Source organism: Nerophis ophidion, linkage group LG16, assembly GCF_033978795.1.
Source record: "Nerophis ophidion isolate RoL-2023_Sa linkage group LG16, RoL_Noph_v1.0, whole genome shotgun sequence".
Taxonomy (NCBI): Eukaryota; Metazoa; Chordata; class Actinopteri; order Syngnathiformes; family Syngnathidae; genus Nerophis; species Nerophis ophidion.
The window spans coordinates 6,857,876-6,874,813 of NC_084626.1; the positions used below are offsets into that span (position 1 = coordinate 6,857,876).

A 16,938-nucleotide genomic window follows, 5' to 3' on the forward strand; every position below is an offset into this window, starting at 1 on the left:
TCAACCTGGACACAGCGGATTTCCTGAAAACCTTAAGGAGAGTGAACCCCCGGAAAGCACCGGGACCTGATGACATTCTGGATAAGGTGCTTAAGGGATGTGCAGACCAGCTGGCTGGGGTTCGCAAAGATATCTTCAACATCTCGCTGACCCAGGCTGTGGTACCATCATGTTTTAAGACGGCCATAATCATTGCTGTGCCTAAAAAACCCACAATCTCTTCCTTCAATGATTATCGCCCCGTTGCACTCACCCCCATCATAATGAAGTGCTTCGAGAGGCTGGTAAAGGAATACATTGTCTCCAGACTTCCCCCCACATTCGACCCATACCAGTTCGCTTATCGCCCAAACCGCTCCACAGAGGACGCCATCTCCTCTGCACTCCACCTGAGCTTAAAACATCTGGAAGGAAAAGGACACACACGTGCGGATGTTGTTTCTCGTCTTCAGCTCAGAATTCAACACCATCATCCCGCAGCATTTGGTGAGCAAACTGGTGTCCCTTGGATTAAGTACCCCCCTATTCAACTGGCTGCTTGACTTCCTCACAGACAGACCCCAATCTGTGAGAGTGGGCAACAACACCTTCAGTGCCCTCTCTCTGAGCACCAGCTCCCCCCAGGGCTGCGTCCTTAGTCCGCTGCTGTTCACATTGATGACCCATAACTGCTGCGCCAGGTCCACCACTAACCACATTGTGAAGTATGCGGACGACACGACAGAAGTGGGCTTCATCCGTGACAATAACGGCATGGACTACAGGGAGGAGGTGAAACATCTGGTTGACTGGTGCAGAACCAAGAACCTGGTCCTGAACGTTGACGAGACCAAGGAGATCATTGTTGACTTCAGGAAGCACCAGTCCAGCCAGGCTCCACTTTTCATCAACGGCACAGCGGTGGAGATGGTAAGCAGCACCAAGTTCCTGTGGGTGCAGATCACTGACAATATAACCTGGTCCCTACACACCGGAGCTCTTGTAAAAAGAGCTCAGCAGTGCATGCTTTTTTTGCGTCCGATGAAAAGAGCTCAGCTCCCTCCCCCCATTCTCACCACATTCTACAGAGGCACTATAGAGAGTCTGCTGACCAACAGCTTCTCTGTCTGGACTGAAGCCTGCAATGCCTCAGACTGGAAGTCTCTCCAGAGAGTGGTGAGGACAGCGTAAAAGATTATCAGGACTCCTCTTCCTCCTATCTAGGAGATCGCAAAAAGCCGCTGCCTGACCAGGGCTCAGAAAATCTGCAAAGACTCCTCCCACCCCCACCAAGGACTGTTTTCACTGCTGGACTCTAGGAAGAGGTTCCGCAGCCTCCGTAGCAGAACCTCCAGGTTCTGTAACAGCGTCTTCCCTCAGGCCGTAAGACTCTTGAACGCATCATAATTAAATCATCCCCTCAACTCCCCCCAAAATGAATTAACTCGCTGGAACAAAAAAGACAAAATAACATACATCCATAAACATGGACGCATGTGAAAAAGTGCAATGTATTTATCTGTACAGTAATCTATTTATTTATATATGCACCTTATTGCTTTTCTTTTTATCCTGCACTACCAAGAGCTAATGCAATGAAATTTTGTTCTTATTTGTACTGTAAAGTTCAAATTTGAATGACAATAAAAAGAAAGTCTAAGTCTAAGTCTATGAGACAACGCGCTGTTATGCCCGTTAAAAAAACGGGCATAAAGGTATATTACCGAGTATGATTCATTAGTATCGTGGTACTATACTAATACCGGTATACTGTACAAGCCTATATATATATATATATATATATATATATATATATATATATATATATATATACATATATATGTATATATACATATATCTCTGACAATAACAATGTTGCTACAGCTTGGTTATTATACGGACTATACGGTTTTTGAATTGTGAACGATAAGCAAAATTCCCCCAAAAAGTGCAGTTACATATTCTGTGCAAAATTACTATGATTCACAATCTAATAGCACCTGCCATTCTTTTTTCTTTGGCTTTTTATTGACAGCATCCCCCCTGTTTATAAACACAATCAATTGGTGCTGCAGGTTCATGTTTATCCCACCAGCAGCACGGTTGCTCATTGAATTCCAAACATACTGAAAGAATAAATGGTGATTCGGGTCCACTTACCCTCCTTTGATGTAATCTAAGAAGGTGAACTCTGACTCCACAGAGAAGGAGAGCAGGGTGACCTGAAAGTCCAGAAGAATACAAATGGCTACCGTAAATAATGATGCCTGTGACTTCGTTAAGCAATCCAAGTCTTTCAATGTGGAGCACGTGGCAATCTGCGATAAGATAAAGGATGGCTGCTTTTAGATGATCCATTTACTTTTTCCCCCGGAGGACATGTTTGAGGAGGATGAGATGTATTTGTATGCATTACTTGCACATATAGGCCAAATGAGCAGGGAAGTGAATTGGTTGTTGATGTCGTCCATTCGCATTTTCTTATACACAACTAAAACAATTGCTTGGATGTGACCATTAAATATACGAGGAGGTCAAGCTAGCTCTGTTCTCAATGGGTACTCGGCGATTTAGCCTTTCTCTATGAAAAAATGCCCTATGTTTATGTTGTTTTCGGCTGTACGAATCGTTCAAATCGCAAAAAGGAAAAAAGTTCCTCGAGAAAGTAATGAAAAAGGGCGAAAGATTGCAAAATTTTACAAAACAACGACCAGAAAAGCAGCTTACACCCCAGTCCAAGGGAGCAGAGTCGAAGAATGCAAAAGTTTGCAGTCATCACTTAAAGTTAAAGTTTGATATACTTTTAACGTTTATTATTTGCCGTTTGGGTATTATCGTGATATTATTTGTATTTCATAAACACGTGTTTGCTACGAGTGTTTCGAAAAGCACCAACATTACAAGTCTAAGTAAAAGAAAGCAAATGTAAGCTAAAACCTAAAAGAGTTAAGTTTTTACCAAAGACAAAAATCATTAATGTATCTTTCAGCACATGAAGAATGTTGATATCTTTTGTTATATTTTGATGAACAATCATCAATGAATCTTTCAGCACATACACAATGTTGCAATCTATAGTTATATTTTGATAAACAATCATAAATTAAACTTTCAGCAATACACAATGTTGACATATATCATTATATTTTGATAAACAATCATAAATGAATCTTTCAGCACATATACAATGTTGACATATATCATTATATTTTGATAAACAATCATAAATGAATCTTTCAGCACATACACAATGTTGACATCTATAATTATATTTTGATAAAGATGGGGGGAAAACACACTACTTGTAAACGGCGCATGCAACAACAACGACAAACATGGCATGACCTGAAGTTAAATCATGAGATACAATATTACCCAAGGAAAAACGAGGCATATTTATCTGGGAGAGTCTTGATACCAATGTCCTTGACCCAGCCACACACAAGGAAGTTGTAGACCTCCATGCTTTTACATGTTTCATTTGTTCTGTCGTCTTGAATGATGCTCAACAGTTCAAATGTCTAGGAACGCGACAATTGGATAATCCTTTAAATCAGTGGTGCCCCGAACCGGTCAAAGTTTGAAAATTTGTCCCACGGACCGGGGGGTGTTTGTTTGTTTTTTCATAAAGAAATACAATCATGTGTGCTTACGGACTGTATCCCTGCAGACTGTATTGATCTATATTGATATACAATGTATATATTGTGTTTTTAATGTTGATTTAATAATAAAAAAAATAAAAACTTTTTTTTAATTTGTATTTTTTTTTATTTCTTGTGCGGCCCGGTACCAATCGGTTCGCGGCCCGGTGGTTGAGGACCACTGCTTTATATCACTCCACATATCTTTATTTGTTAATGTAAAGGAACCGATTTCATTGCATAGTTTGATTTGTTGCTCAAATCTGCTTTTTGAAGGAAGATTTAGACCTCTTTGTACTCAAATAATTTGCGCACTGCTTGCTGTAAAACAGCCATATTGGCTTGGTTGAGCACCACTGCTTCTCACTTCCGAGAAGAAGGCACGTGACTGAATAAAAGCAATTAAAATTTCTCCTAAAGTAAAACTAAAGTATAAACACGTTCCTGGGTCCTCTACAGTTTATTTAATTTGCACATACTGTGTCTAAAAAGTACGATTGTGTTTGACTTCATATGCATTATGTGACACAGGTCTTCGACAGTAATGTAATTAAAACAACCTATGTGAATCAATTAATCGTATCACTCTCTATCAAATGTGATAAGAGGATTGGCAAAAGTGCCAAGTGCCAGCCTTGGTTTGCTGCAGGCGCCATACTCACAGTTCCAGAGTTGACGTACTTTTTTTTCTTCATTTTCTTCTTGGTATTAATCACCTAAAAAGTAAAAGAAAAAAAGCATGATAAAGAAACCACCATTTTGCTGAAAATAAATACTAATTAATACATAAATGAAAAAAATACATTTTATGAATATTAAAGGGGAACTGCACTTTTTTTTTGGAGAATTTTGTTTATCATTCATAATCATTATGAGGTATTTTTTTGCAAGATGAGGCTAACATTGGACCTTCAGACACCTTCATAACAATATGTAATATGCTTCGTATACACTGCAAGTATATATATATATATATATATATATATATATATATATATATATATATATATATATATATATATATGTATGTATGTATGTATATATATATATATATATATATATATATATATATATTCTTTATTCTAATCTCTGGGAATGAATTGCATGTCACAGGAAATGACGTAGCTCAGTCATTTGGCGGCAGATACAGAAGCAGCAACATAAATGCAACGGAAAAAACGCTCCAGGGCATGGCTTCACTTTATTAAGAAATATGACACTGAAACAGCTATCTGCAACTGTTGCCAGGCTTCGCTTTCCTGTAAGGTGAGCAGTACAACAAACATATTGAAACATGTTTAGGCCGCACATAACCTGACGGTTAGAGAAACGTGTCGTGTCTTCGACACATGGAGAAGCAGCGACAGAGAAGACGTAGCACGCCCCCTCTTCCTCTGCTTCAACCTGCAGTCCAGTGATAGTAACTAACTAACGTTAACTGTTGCCGGTTTATTTCCATATCTGCTCACTTGTAGCCTTTAGGCTAAAATATCATTACCTCTCATGTCAACCAGAACTGCATTAATGTTAGTTGGACTAACTGTCAGGTTCCAACACTGATGACATCTATTAAACAAGACAAAAAGCAAAGAATCAAACAGAGACAGAATTAAATTTGGCTCAATTGAGGAGAAAACGTGTTGATCTGTAAACTCTTACAGTGTCACCCACGCTCTGGCGAAAGATTGTATTTTTCCCTGTTTATTTGGACTTTCTCCGACCACATGTCAACAGCTGTTTCTAAGGGATGAGGGTCATATACGGTTCACAGAAAAGGTCGTAAAACAGTTCAAAGAAGAGGTTTGTAAAAGAGTTCAAAGAGACGTTCGTAAAACAGTGGAATGAGGAAGTTGCCTGGTGGGTATTCTAGTCCTGCTTCCTCTTTGCTTTTATAGTCCTTGGATCAGACAATATATATTTCTATTTGATTAAATAATACATGAAAGAAACAGGAACACCTTCGTCTTGTTTCCCCCCTACACAGTAAAGTTTTACGAGCCTTACTCTTGTTAGGTTCCAAAGACAACTTTTGGTCTTCTTGCTGGGATCTGATTTCAACACAAAGTTTTTGTGATTATTTAGATAGAATTATTCTAACACTATTGTTACCTAAGCATAGTCAGTTAAGCCTGATAACGTTAACGGTATTTTGTAGCCTCCACCACTCCAGAGTTTGCAGGACTGTCTAATAAACTAGTGTTTGCAAGATTTGAATTAAGATGATGTTAACGTTATCCTATTTCAGATGACCAGGGCAGTGTTTGCTCTGTAGCACAGAGCGTTAACCAATTTACCATAGCAAGGTATAACGCAGAGCGCAGCAAGATGAGTGAGGAGGAGAGTAATGACACTACTCGCAAGCTAACGAGAATGATGGTGAAAAATCTCCTCCCCTTCAACTTGGTGAAGACAGACAAATACAAGTAAGTTTATAATTGTATTTTGCTGACATGTAATGGAGTAAAAAGTAAACAACACCATTACGCTGAGATTTGTTTGAAATGTGAAGTGCTGTACAATGCAAATCCGTGCATGTATTTTTCTTATGTGGCTTAAAGGGGCACTAATAGTCAATATTTATTTATCCATCCATCCATTTTTTCTATCGCTTGTCGCTGGAGTCTATCTCAGCTGTATTCGGGCGGAAGGTACACCCTGGACAAGTCGCCACCTAATTACTTATTTTATTTATTTATTTTTTTGGGTAACAAAAATATTTATTTCATTTAATTTTTTCCTAAAAAATAAAAGTGAGCTTTTGAGTAAGATTTTTGTCCATATAAAACAACCTATCTGGATTCGATAAGAGAAGGGATAATGAATCGATTCGATAATGGTATCGAAATCGATAATTTCTTGACAAACATCATCCCTAAGTAACAGACACCTTCATAACAATATGTAATATATTTTATATACACACTGCAAGTATTTATATTATGTAGTAACAGACACCTCATAACAATATGTAATATATTTTATATACACACTGCAAGTATTTATATGATGTAGTAACAGACACCTTCATAAAAATATGTAATATGTAGAATATACAGACTGCAAGTATATATATATAATTTAGTAACTGACATTTTCATAACAATATGTAATATGTACAATATACACAGTGCAAATATATATATATATATATATATATACATATATATACATATATAATGCATAAACAGACACCTTCATAACAATATGTCATATGTACGATATACATAGTGCAAGTGTATATATAATGTAGTAACAGACATTTTCACAACAATATGTAATATGTACAATATACACACTGCAAGTATTTATATAATGTAGTACCAGACACCTTCATAACAATATGTAATATGTACAATATACAGACTGCAAGTATATATATATAATGTAGTAACTGACATTTTCATAACAATATGTAATATGTACAATATACAGACTGCAAGTATATATATATATAATGCAGAAACAGACACCTTCATAACAATATGTAATATGTACAATATACACACTGCAAATATATATAAAATGCAGAAACAGACACCTTCATAACAATATGTCATATGTACAATATACATACTGCAATTATATATATAATGTAATAACAGACATTTTCACAACAATATGTAATATGTACAATATACACACTGCAAGTATTTATATAATGTAGTACCAGACACCTTCATAACAATATGTACAATGTACACACTGCAAATATATATATATATAAAATGTAGTAACAGGAACCTTCATAACAATATGTAATATGTACAAGATGTACCCTATTTTTGTCATTTTAATCATTGCTGGAACTTATTTCCTCAGCACATTTATTTCCGTTTCCATAGCAACACACTTCCAACTTCTGGCAACAATGTGTGTGTGTGTGTGTGTGTCTGTGTGTGTGGCTGTGTGTGTTCTCATCATAGGAGACTTGGTAATAGACGATGAGGACAACTATTTTTGGACAAATGAGGTTCCACAACCTCACATCTTTTAACCTTAACATACGTAGGATGAACTGCTGCTTATAGAATCGAGCACGCGCTTATAGAAAGGTTGGAGCAGACAGAAGTCGAGAAAGTGGAAATGTGGAGATTGCCAAGCAATGCCGACAGAAATTAAGTGCTTCTTCTGGGGCACACAACGTTATTATCGATGGAAAGGCTTTGTGTATCTGGCGAGGAAGACACTACTCAAAGAAATTGCACCACAACGGAAGATTATCAAACATCCAGCTGGCTCTACCAAAATGACCAAACCGTCCATCAAGTAAGTCACTCTAATATTGACCAAGATCAATCAGTCATGTTGTTAGCAACGATACACGCTGTCCAGCCAGCAAGTCGGGGCAAATCTAAATGGGCAAAATTGTTTCTTCCCAACTTCATGGTTTGAATTCACATTTTCGGCACTTTCCAAATACAGAAAAACAGGTGCGAACAAAAAATAAAAAAACATTTTTATTATATGATCCCTTTAAACTGTTTTTTTGTTTGTTTTACGACAGTTGTTTAGATTCGGCAGGTTGTAAATAATTAAAAGTCAGAATTTTATTACAAATACACGTGTGCATGCTGTTTGTAATCATACATGTGGTTTTTATTTTTCATCAAACCCTTAAATCTAAAATATCAAATGTGTTTTGGAAAATATAACTGCAAAAGTAATGTGATAACAAATGGATTGATGATGTGTAAATGTAATGCATGGTGATAGACCACTACAGTGTATCCCACAAGCAGAGGTGGGTAGTAACGCTCTACATTTACTCCGTTACATCTACTTGAGTAACTTTTGGGAAAAATTGTACTTCTAAGAGTAGTTTTTATGCAACATACTTTTACTTGAGTATATTTATAGAGAAGAAACGCTACTTTTACTCCGCTCCATTTATCTACAATCAGCTCGTTACTCGCTACTTTTTTTTATCGATCTGTTAATGCACGCTTTGTTTGTTTTGATTTTGTCAGACATGCATTCAAAGTAGGATTATGCATGCCTGCGTTTCACCAATCAAATGCAGTCACTGGTGACGTTGGACCAATCAAACAAAACAAGGCGGCCTACGTGACCGTCACACGTCGAATCCGACCTAAACAAGTTGAAAAACTTATTTGGGTGTTACCATTTAGTGGTCAATTGTGCGGAATATGTACTGTACTGTGCAATCTACTAATAAAAGTTTAAATCAATCAATCAAAAGTGTAAAGGAAAAACGACACTTTTTATTTCAACCGTACTTCCCGTCAAAAGCCTAAAGACTGATCGCACAGTTCCTGTCTTCACAATAAAAGTGCCTCTCCATCGCGCCTGCGCTAACAAAATAAGAGTCTCCGAAAGCCAGCGCAAACAAGCTAGCAAGGTACGGAGTTTGCCGCCAATGTATTTCGTGTAAAGTGTATAAAAACGAATATGGAAGCTGGACGAATAAGATGTCAAAAACCAACGACTTTCATGTGGTATTAGACAGAAAAGAGGAATTTTTTTTCTCCTCCATTTGAAAATGTGGACATCATCAGCACTACACTGTCTGATTCCAATCAAAACAAGTCATCAGAATCAGGTAATACACCAACTTATATTCTTGTTTTCATGAAAGATAGGAATCTATCTGTTAAACATGCATGTTTAACATTCATTAAACATTCATTAAAACACCTTTAACATGTCAACGGCAAAATAAATAACTAAATTATATACTATATATATATATATATATATATATATATATATATATATATATGATATGTGTGTGTATGTATATATGAGGTAGATCACCTCGACTTGGTCATTTATTAAGTAATTGATTAGCGTTGAAAAACTTATTGCGGTGTTACCATTTAGTGGTCAATTGTACAGAATATGTACTGCACTGTACAATTGTGGATCAATTTGCCTTAGTTTTTTTATTTTAATGTATTATTATTTAATATATATTATTATTTTAGTTGCTTAAGAGATATTCCTGGCTATGAATTTGCTCATTGCTATTTTTATTTTTTTGTGCATTATTTGTTGCCGTAATCAATCAATCAATCAATGTTTACTTATATAGCCCTAAATCACTAGTGTCTCAAAGGGCTGCACAAACCACTATGACATCCTCGGTAGGCCCACATAAGGGCAAGGAAAACTCACACCCAGTGGGACATCGGTGACAATAATGACCCAGTGGGACATCGGTGACAATAATCATTAAACAAACAGGTTACTCATCAGTTACTCAGTACTTGAGTAGTTTTTTCACAACATACTTTTTACTTTTACTCAAGTAAATATTTGGATGACCACTCCTTACTTTTACTTGATTAATAAATCTCTAAAGTAACAGTACTCTTACTTGAGTTCAATTTCTGGCTACTCTACCCACCTCTGCCCACGAGGCACCAAACAGAATTTCCCAGTGGTGGGCCGTTAGGGCCAGCAAAGCCTTCTTGACTGGCATTACATAAATTATCAACATAAACTGAAAAAAGTTCATTACATGATTAATTTACTTCCCTAAATGTCAAAAATAGTCATTATATTCTCGTCACATCATATTAGGCTTCAGTGTTGCTTTTATCCAATCAGATTTCAGCTAGCTTGTTTTGTTAGCGCTGTACGAAATCTTCCCGAGGCTTGGGGGGGGGGGTGTCTGTGTTTACTAACAAGACATCATGCGGAGCCAGAGTCGAGTTTCTTAACATGGACATATTCTCACTACTTTTCTTTTGTTGAGCACAAAGAAAATAACATTTTAGTTAAATGTAAGCTGTATCTTGGATCAAAGATCCCATCAACTGCCCAAAACAGCATTTCAAATCTGCTGAATCAGCGACAAAAGCAAGATGATTTGACGAAGATAGTAAAGAGAGACACAGACTCCAATGCTACTTCACCACCACCTAAGGATTTTAACAGAGGCACTGCTAGCCAGGACAACATTGATAGAGTCATTGCAGCGTATGTGATAGAAGACATACGCTTCTACAGTGGGGTCACACGCTTTCAGGCAGCTATTAGCATCATACCGGTGTCAAACCTTCTCCAAGACCACAAAGCACATGTAGACTGGTTGGGCAAACTCCCATGCACCCTCAAGAACCCTGCCGAGAGTATAGAGCTGGTCCACAGTTCCACGACCAGGACGAAAACCACACTGTTTCTCCTGAATCCGAGGTCCGATTATCCGGCGTAGCCTCCTCTCCAGTACACCTGAATAAACCTTACCGGGAAGGCTGAGGAGTGTGATCCCACGATAGTGGGAACACACCCTCCGGTCCTCCTTCTTAAAGAGAGGGACCACCATCCCGGTCTGCCAATCCAGAGGTACCGTCCCCGATGTCCACGCAATGCTACAGAGTCCTGTCAGCCAAGACAGCCCCACAGCATCCAGAGCCTTAAGGAACTCCGGGCGGGTCTCACCTACCCCCGGAGCCTTGCCACCGAGGAGCTTTTTAACTACCTCGGCAACCTCAGACAAAGAAATAGGAGAGCCCACCACAGATTCCCCAGGCACTGCTTCCTCATAGGAAGACGTGTTGGTTGGATTGAGGAGGTCTTCGAAGTATTCCTTCCACCTATCCACAAAATCCGCAGTTGAGGTCTGCAGAACACCATCCGCACCATACACGGTGTTGACAGTGTACTGCTTCCCCTTCCTGAGGCAGCGTCCAGAATCATTTTCCATGGCTTCCCCGAACTCCTCCCATGTCCAAGTTTTTGCCTCCGCGACCGCTGAAGCTGCACACCGCTTGGCCTGTAAGTATCTGTCCACTGCCTCCGGAGTCCTATGAGCCAAAAGAACCCGATAGGGCTCCTTCTTCAGCTTGACGGCATCCCTCACCGCTGGTTTCCACCAACGGGAGTTTCTTCTTCAATTTCGTTTTCGGTACCTGCCTCCACACTCCAACCATCCGTTTCAATACATGCGTAATCTGTTGAATCGCTTGCGGCGCTGAAATCCGAGTCTGAATCCGAGCTAATATCGCTATACCTTTCGGTGCTATCTGCCGTGTTTGTTTCTGGGGGTTCACGCTGTGACGTCACAGGACATTAGACGGGTGGATATAACGACGGTTAAAATTAGGCACTTTGAAGCCGTTTTTCGGGATATTGCGTGATGGGTAAAATTTTGAGAAAAACTTTGAAAAATAAAATAAGCCACTGGGAACTGATTTTTATCGGTTTTAACTCTTCAGAACTTGTGATAATGTTCCCCTTTAAAGTTTGACATCAATCAGGCCTGGGCGTGAAAGGGGCTGGCCACCACTGGTATTTCCAATACAAGTCAGTGGAAGAATGTCAGGCTTGGACAAAGGAATGAACTCAGATGCAGAGCAGGGATACTTAGTAGGGCTTTTATTTTGACGGCTCTTTCACCTCCAGAGTAATACAATATCTACTAATAACAAACACCGTCGGCGAAAAAAGGTTCCAAAAAAGGGAATAACCGAGAATCACTCTTAAAAGGAGGAACATACAAAAACAAAGACAAACTTTAATTTGCGCCGTATCTGCTATGAAACTTATTAACATAAAATGCTCCAACAGGAGGAAGAAAACAATGACTGTGAAAATGTCTACACTTAATCTTAATCCAATAATGGCAAACAAAAAATCAGTCAAAAAATTTTAGGAAAGAAAGAAAGAAAGAAAAAAATAACTCACCAGATCGGTTGAAAAAAAAAACTGAAAAGCAAAATTCACTCTACTCAGGAGGAGAAAAAGTCAAACCCAAAATAGCAGCGTGGGAATTCAGGATCCAGGAAAATAAGCGTGGGACGAGGCAAGGCATGGGCATAGACATGGAAGCTAGACAGGCACGAAAACTCGAGACAATGTAGCACAGAACAAGGGGAGGCATGGGCTTATATGACACATGAGGGTAATGGGAAACAGGTGGAAACAATCAGGGGTCCGGGATGACGTCAGACTGGTGACACAAGAGGAAGGGCAAGTGATCTGAAACAAGAGGAGTCGCTTTTCAAAATAAAATTCACAAGACAAAAAAAAAACAAGACAAGACATCCCTCACCGCGGTGTGACAAATAAAACATAATTTAAGACCGTCACTGAAGGCATCAAAACTAGGAAATTAACGCATATGGAGTTATGCACTTAACAAAAAAGGCGAATAACTGAAAACACGTTTTGTTGTCAATCAGTGTTGGCGCTGTGAGGACGTGGCGACTTGTCCAGGGTGTGCGCCGCCTTTCGCACAAATGCAGCTGAGATAAGATCCAGCACCATCCGCGACGCCAAACCGAGACAAGCGGTAGAAAATGGATGGCTGGATGTTTTATATTCTAGTTTCTTCAAAATAGCCACCCTTCTTTTTCGCAGACTCTTGGCATTCTCTCGATAAGCTTCAAGAGGTAGTCACCTGAAATGGTTTTCACTTCACAGGTGTCATAGTTGTGATGCCTTAAGTGACGATCTACAAGGTAAATCAGGGGTGCCCATTACGTCGATCGCGATCGACTGGTCGATCTCGGAGGGTGTGTCAGTCGATCTCAAGCCAGGCATTAAAAAATAGACATAAAAATGAGCAATCATCAATCATACCAAGACTTCACTTTCGTCAGTTGTTTGACATTCTCGGCACCCGAGGATCTTGTGGGATGACGCTGGCTGCTGCGAGCTCATATTTAAGAAAAAAATCACTAACAGGGCGGACGCAGAGAAACACATTTTATTTCTAGAGACTCCGTACCTACTGTCAAAACTCTAAAGACCGACAGCACAGTTCCTGTCTTCACCATAAAAGACCTGTTTCATCCTGCCTGTGCTAACAAAATAAGAGTCTCAGAAAGCTAGGGTGCACAAGCTAGCAAGCTACGGAGTTTGATGCCAATGTATTTCTCCCTTGCCCTCAGCGACCGCTTTCTCACTTGCTTGCCCACCCGCACACTTACTGACATCACTCACCTGCTGCCAGACATTAAAGGGCCACACACATATGCTACTCTCATAACAAAGTGTTTAAAAACGAGTATGCAAGTTGGACAAATGAGATGCCAAATCCAACCACTTTCATGTGGTATTGGACAGAAAGGAGGACTTTTTTTTTTCCTCCATTTGAAAATGCGAACGTTATCAGCACCACTGTCTAATTCCAATGAATGCAAGTCATCAGAATCAAATACACCAACTTATATTCTTGTCTTCATGAAAGAAAGGAATCTATGTGTGTTAAACATGCTTGTATTATCATTAAACACCATTAACTTGTTAACAAAAATGTCTCTTTCATAAATAAATAAATATAAATTATAAATAGGAATGAGGTAGATCTCCTCGACTTGGTCAATTGAAAAGTAGCTCACCTGCAGAAAAAGTGTGAGCGCCCCTGGGGTAAATAGTCTTAAAAATAAAGAAAACACATTAAAATGAAAAGATGTGTTCAACCTTTTGGCCTGTACTTGTGTGTAATGGCAAAATTAATATTTGAGTAATTTCTCGTTTAAAACCATGTTTATGTCGATTTTTTTTTTTTTTTGCACAGATACACTTTTAGGGCAGCACTTTTAGGGCAGAAGGTCCTGAGTAATCCTGAGTTCAAACCCGGGCTCGGGATCTTTCTGTGTGGAGTTTGCATATTCTCCCCGGAACTGCGTAGGTTCCCTCCGGGTAATCCGGCTTCCTCCCACCTCCAAAACATGTACCTGGGGATAGGTTGATTGGGAACACTAAATGGTCTCTAATGTGTGGAAGTGAGTGTGGATGTTGTCTGTCTATCTGTGTTGGCCCTGTGATAAGGTGGGGACTTGTCCAGGATGTGCCCCGCCTTCCGTCCGAATGCAGCTGGGATAGGCTCCAGCACCACCCGCGACCCCAAAAGGGACAAGCGGTAGGAAATGGATGGATAGGTGGAGATACACTTCTTTGGCCTTTGCTTTTTTGGAGCGTATTCTATGAATAGGACAAAGACTGCTGTGATGTTGGTTGATCACTCATGTTTTCAGTCACTCTTCAAACATATTTACTTTATGATTAATATTGTTAAAGGCCTTGCCCAATATTTAACAAAAACATTCCGGTTTTTGCTAGGATGGGACATTTCGTCCAGGCTGCTCCCCTCCCTCCTCTCTTTTTTGAAAGTACATACGATTGGAAGTTTTTAGTTTTTCTTGAAGTGAATTCATTAACTCATATTATGTTTTACATATGGTAAATGTTTATATTTAACTTGGACAAAGCAAACCACCAAGTTTAAGTAAATAATGGTTGAGCCCTTAATAAATTCAGGGGCCTTAGATGGACATTCGCATGTCAACTGGAATTAGCTCTTTGTCAGGCTTGTCCCTGACAGTTTGGTCATGTTTTAGTTTTTCCTCTGTGTCTGTCTTTATTTCCTGTCAGCGCTCTTATTTTGTCTTTATTTCCTGCTGAGTGTTTTTTCCCCTCAGCTGTGGCTGATTGGCACCGGGCCACACCTGGTGTCCATCAGCCACGTGCTATTTAGACCTGCCTTGTCTTCCAGTCAGGGCTGGATTATTGTAGCTTCTACCGGGCGGCATGGCGTAGTGGGTAGAGCGGCCGTGCCAGAAACCTGAGGGTTGCAGGTTGGCTTCCCACCTATTGACATCAAAGTCGCTGCCGTTGTGTCCTTGGGCAGGACACTTCACCCTTTGCCCCTGGTGCCGCTCACACTGGTGAATGAATGATAGGTGGTGGTCGGAGGGGCCGTAGGCGCAAAATGGCAGCCAGAGCTTCCGTCAGTCTACCCCAGGGCAGCTGTGGCTACAGATGTAGCTTACCACCACCAGGTGTGAATAAATGATGGGTTCCCACTTCTCTGTGAGCGCTTTGAGTATATAAATAAATAAATAAATAAATGGGTTGTACTTGTATAGCGCTTTTCTACCTTCAAGGTACTCAAAGCACTTTGACACTACTTCCACATTTACCCATTCACAAACACATTCACATACTGATGGAGGGAGCTGCCATGCAAGGCGCTAACCAGCACCCATCAGGAGCAAGGGTGAAGTGTCTTGCTCAGGACACAACGGACGTGACAAGGTTGGTACTAGGTGGGGATTGAACCAGCGACCCATGGGTTGCGCACGGCCACTCTCCCCACTGTGCCACGCCGTGGCCGTAGAAAAGCGTGATATAAATCTAATCAATTATTATTATTACTATTACCGGATGATTGTCGTTTGTACCTGTATTCTGTAGCTGTTGGCAGTGTGCTGTCTTTTCATCCGAGTTCCTGTTTCTTGGTATCCTGTTTCCTGTCTCCTAGTTCCTGGTTTGTGTTTTTTTCTTAATTTTTGAAGATTAAATCATGTTTTCCTGCTCAATGCCTGCCACCATCTCTATATCTTGGGGTTCGTCACCAACACAACCTGAAACATTTGGGCTTCGTAATGCAAAAGTGATAGCTCTATTCTGGAGGAGAGATTCCATGCTTATATTAACGTCAACCTATGGTGTACATCTGTTGTCTTTCGTTTTTCGGAAAATCTCCCGGGGCAACCATTCTCCCGAATTTCTCCGGATTTTCACCCGGACAACAATATAAGCGTCCTCTTTGACCTGTCGTTGCGTCCGTTTTTTTCTCCATACAAACAGCGTACCGGCCCAGTCACATGTTTTATGCGGCTTTTACAGACACACGTAAGTGACTGCAAGACATACTTGGTCAACAGCCATACAGGTCACACTGAGGATGGCCGTATAAACAACTTTAACACTGTGACAAATATGTGCCACACTGTGAACCCACACCAAACAAGAATGACAAACACATTTCGGAAGAACATCCGCACCGTAACACAACATAAAAATAACAGAACAAATACCCAGAATCTCTTGCAGCCCTAACTCTTCCGGGACGCTACAATATACACCCCCGCTACCACCAAACCCCGACCCTCCATCTCTCGAATTCTGAGATTTCAAGGTCGGCAAGTATGTTGTTTGGTTGATGACAAACAACTAATAATTAATCGTTTTCCTGGTTTAACCACATGCGTCACACCAATAGACCTCCCCTTAAAAAAAACAGTTTTAACACTTTACCCTTGGTATCCTGTGCATGCTAATCAGAATAGCAAACACTGACACGTGGCAGGCTAAGAGGTGCAGCGCTCACGTTTGACTGGCTCCGGAACAAGAGAGAAATGTCCATTTTCAGACCAAAGACGTCTCCCGCTCATTACCCTGATTCTCTGCGGCTTTGAGGCATGAAAGTGACAACCCCTAATTTAACGTGCAAGGGTGGCAATTTGTCTGACACACTGAACAATCTGCTGATGCAAAAACTAAAAGGGCCTTTCAGACACCCCGGGAGGAAGAGAAAAGAATCAAGAGTAACACAAAATGG

The 16,938-nt window shown here is 40.0% G+C and overlaps 1 protein-coding gene across 4 annotated transcripts in view; it reads right to left on the reverse strand.

Annotated features, from left to right (window-relative positions):
• cpne5b (copine Vb) overlaps positions 1–16,938 on the reverse strand; it is a 437,932-nt gene that overhangs the window by 65,234 nt on the left and 355,760 nt on the right. For all 4 annotated transcript variants that reach the window (XM_061922666.1, XM_061922665.1, XM_061922667.1 and 1 more), the window contains 2 exons: positions 4,286–4,339; positions 2,140–2,201 (listed from right to left, as the gene is read on the reverse strand). In XM_061922666.1, coding sequence (XP_061778650.1) covers positions 2,140–2,201; positions 4,286–4,339 — 116 coding nt within the window. The remainder of the gene's footprint in view (positions 1–2,139; positions 2,202–4,285; positions 4,340–16,938) is intronic.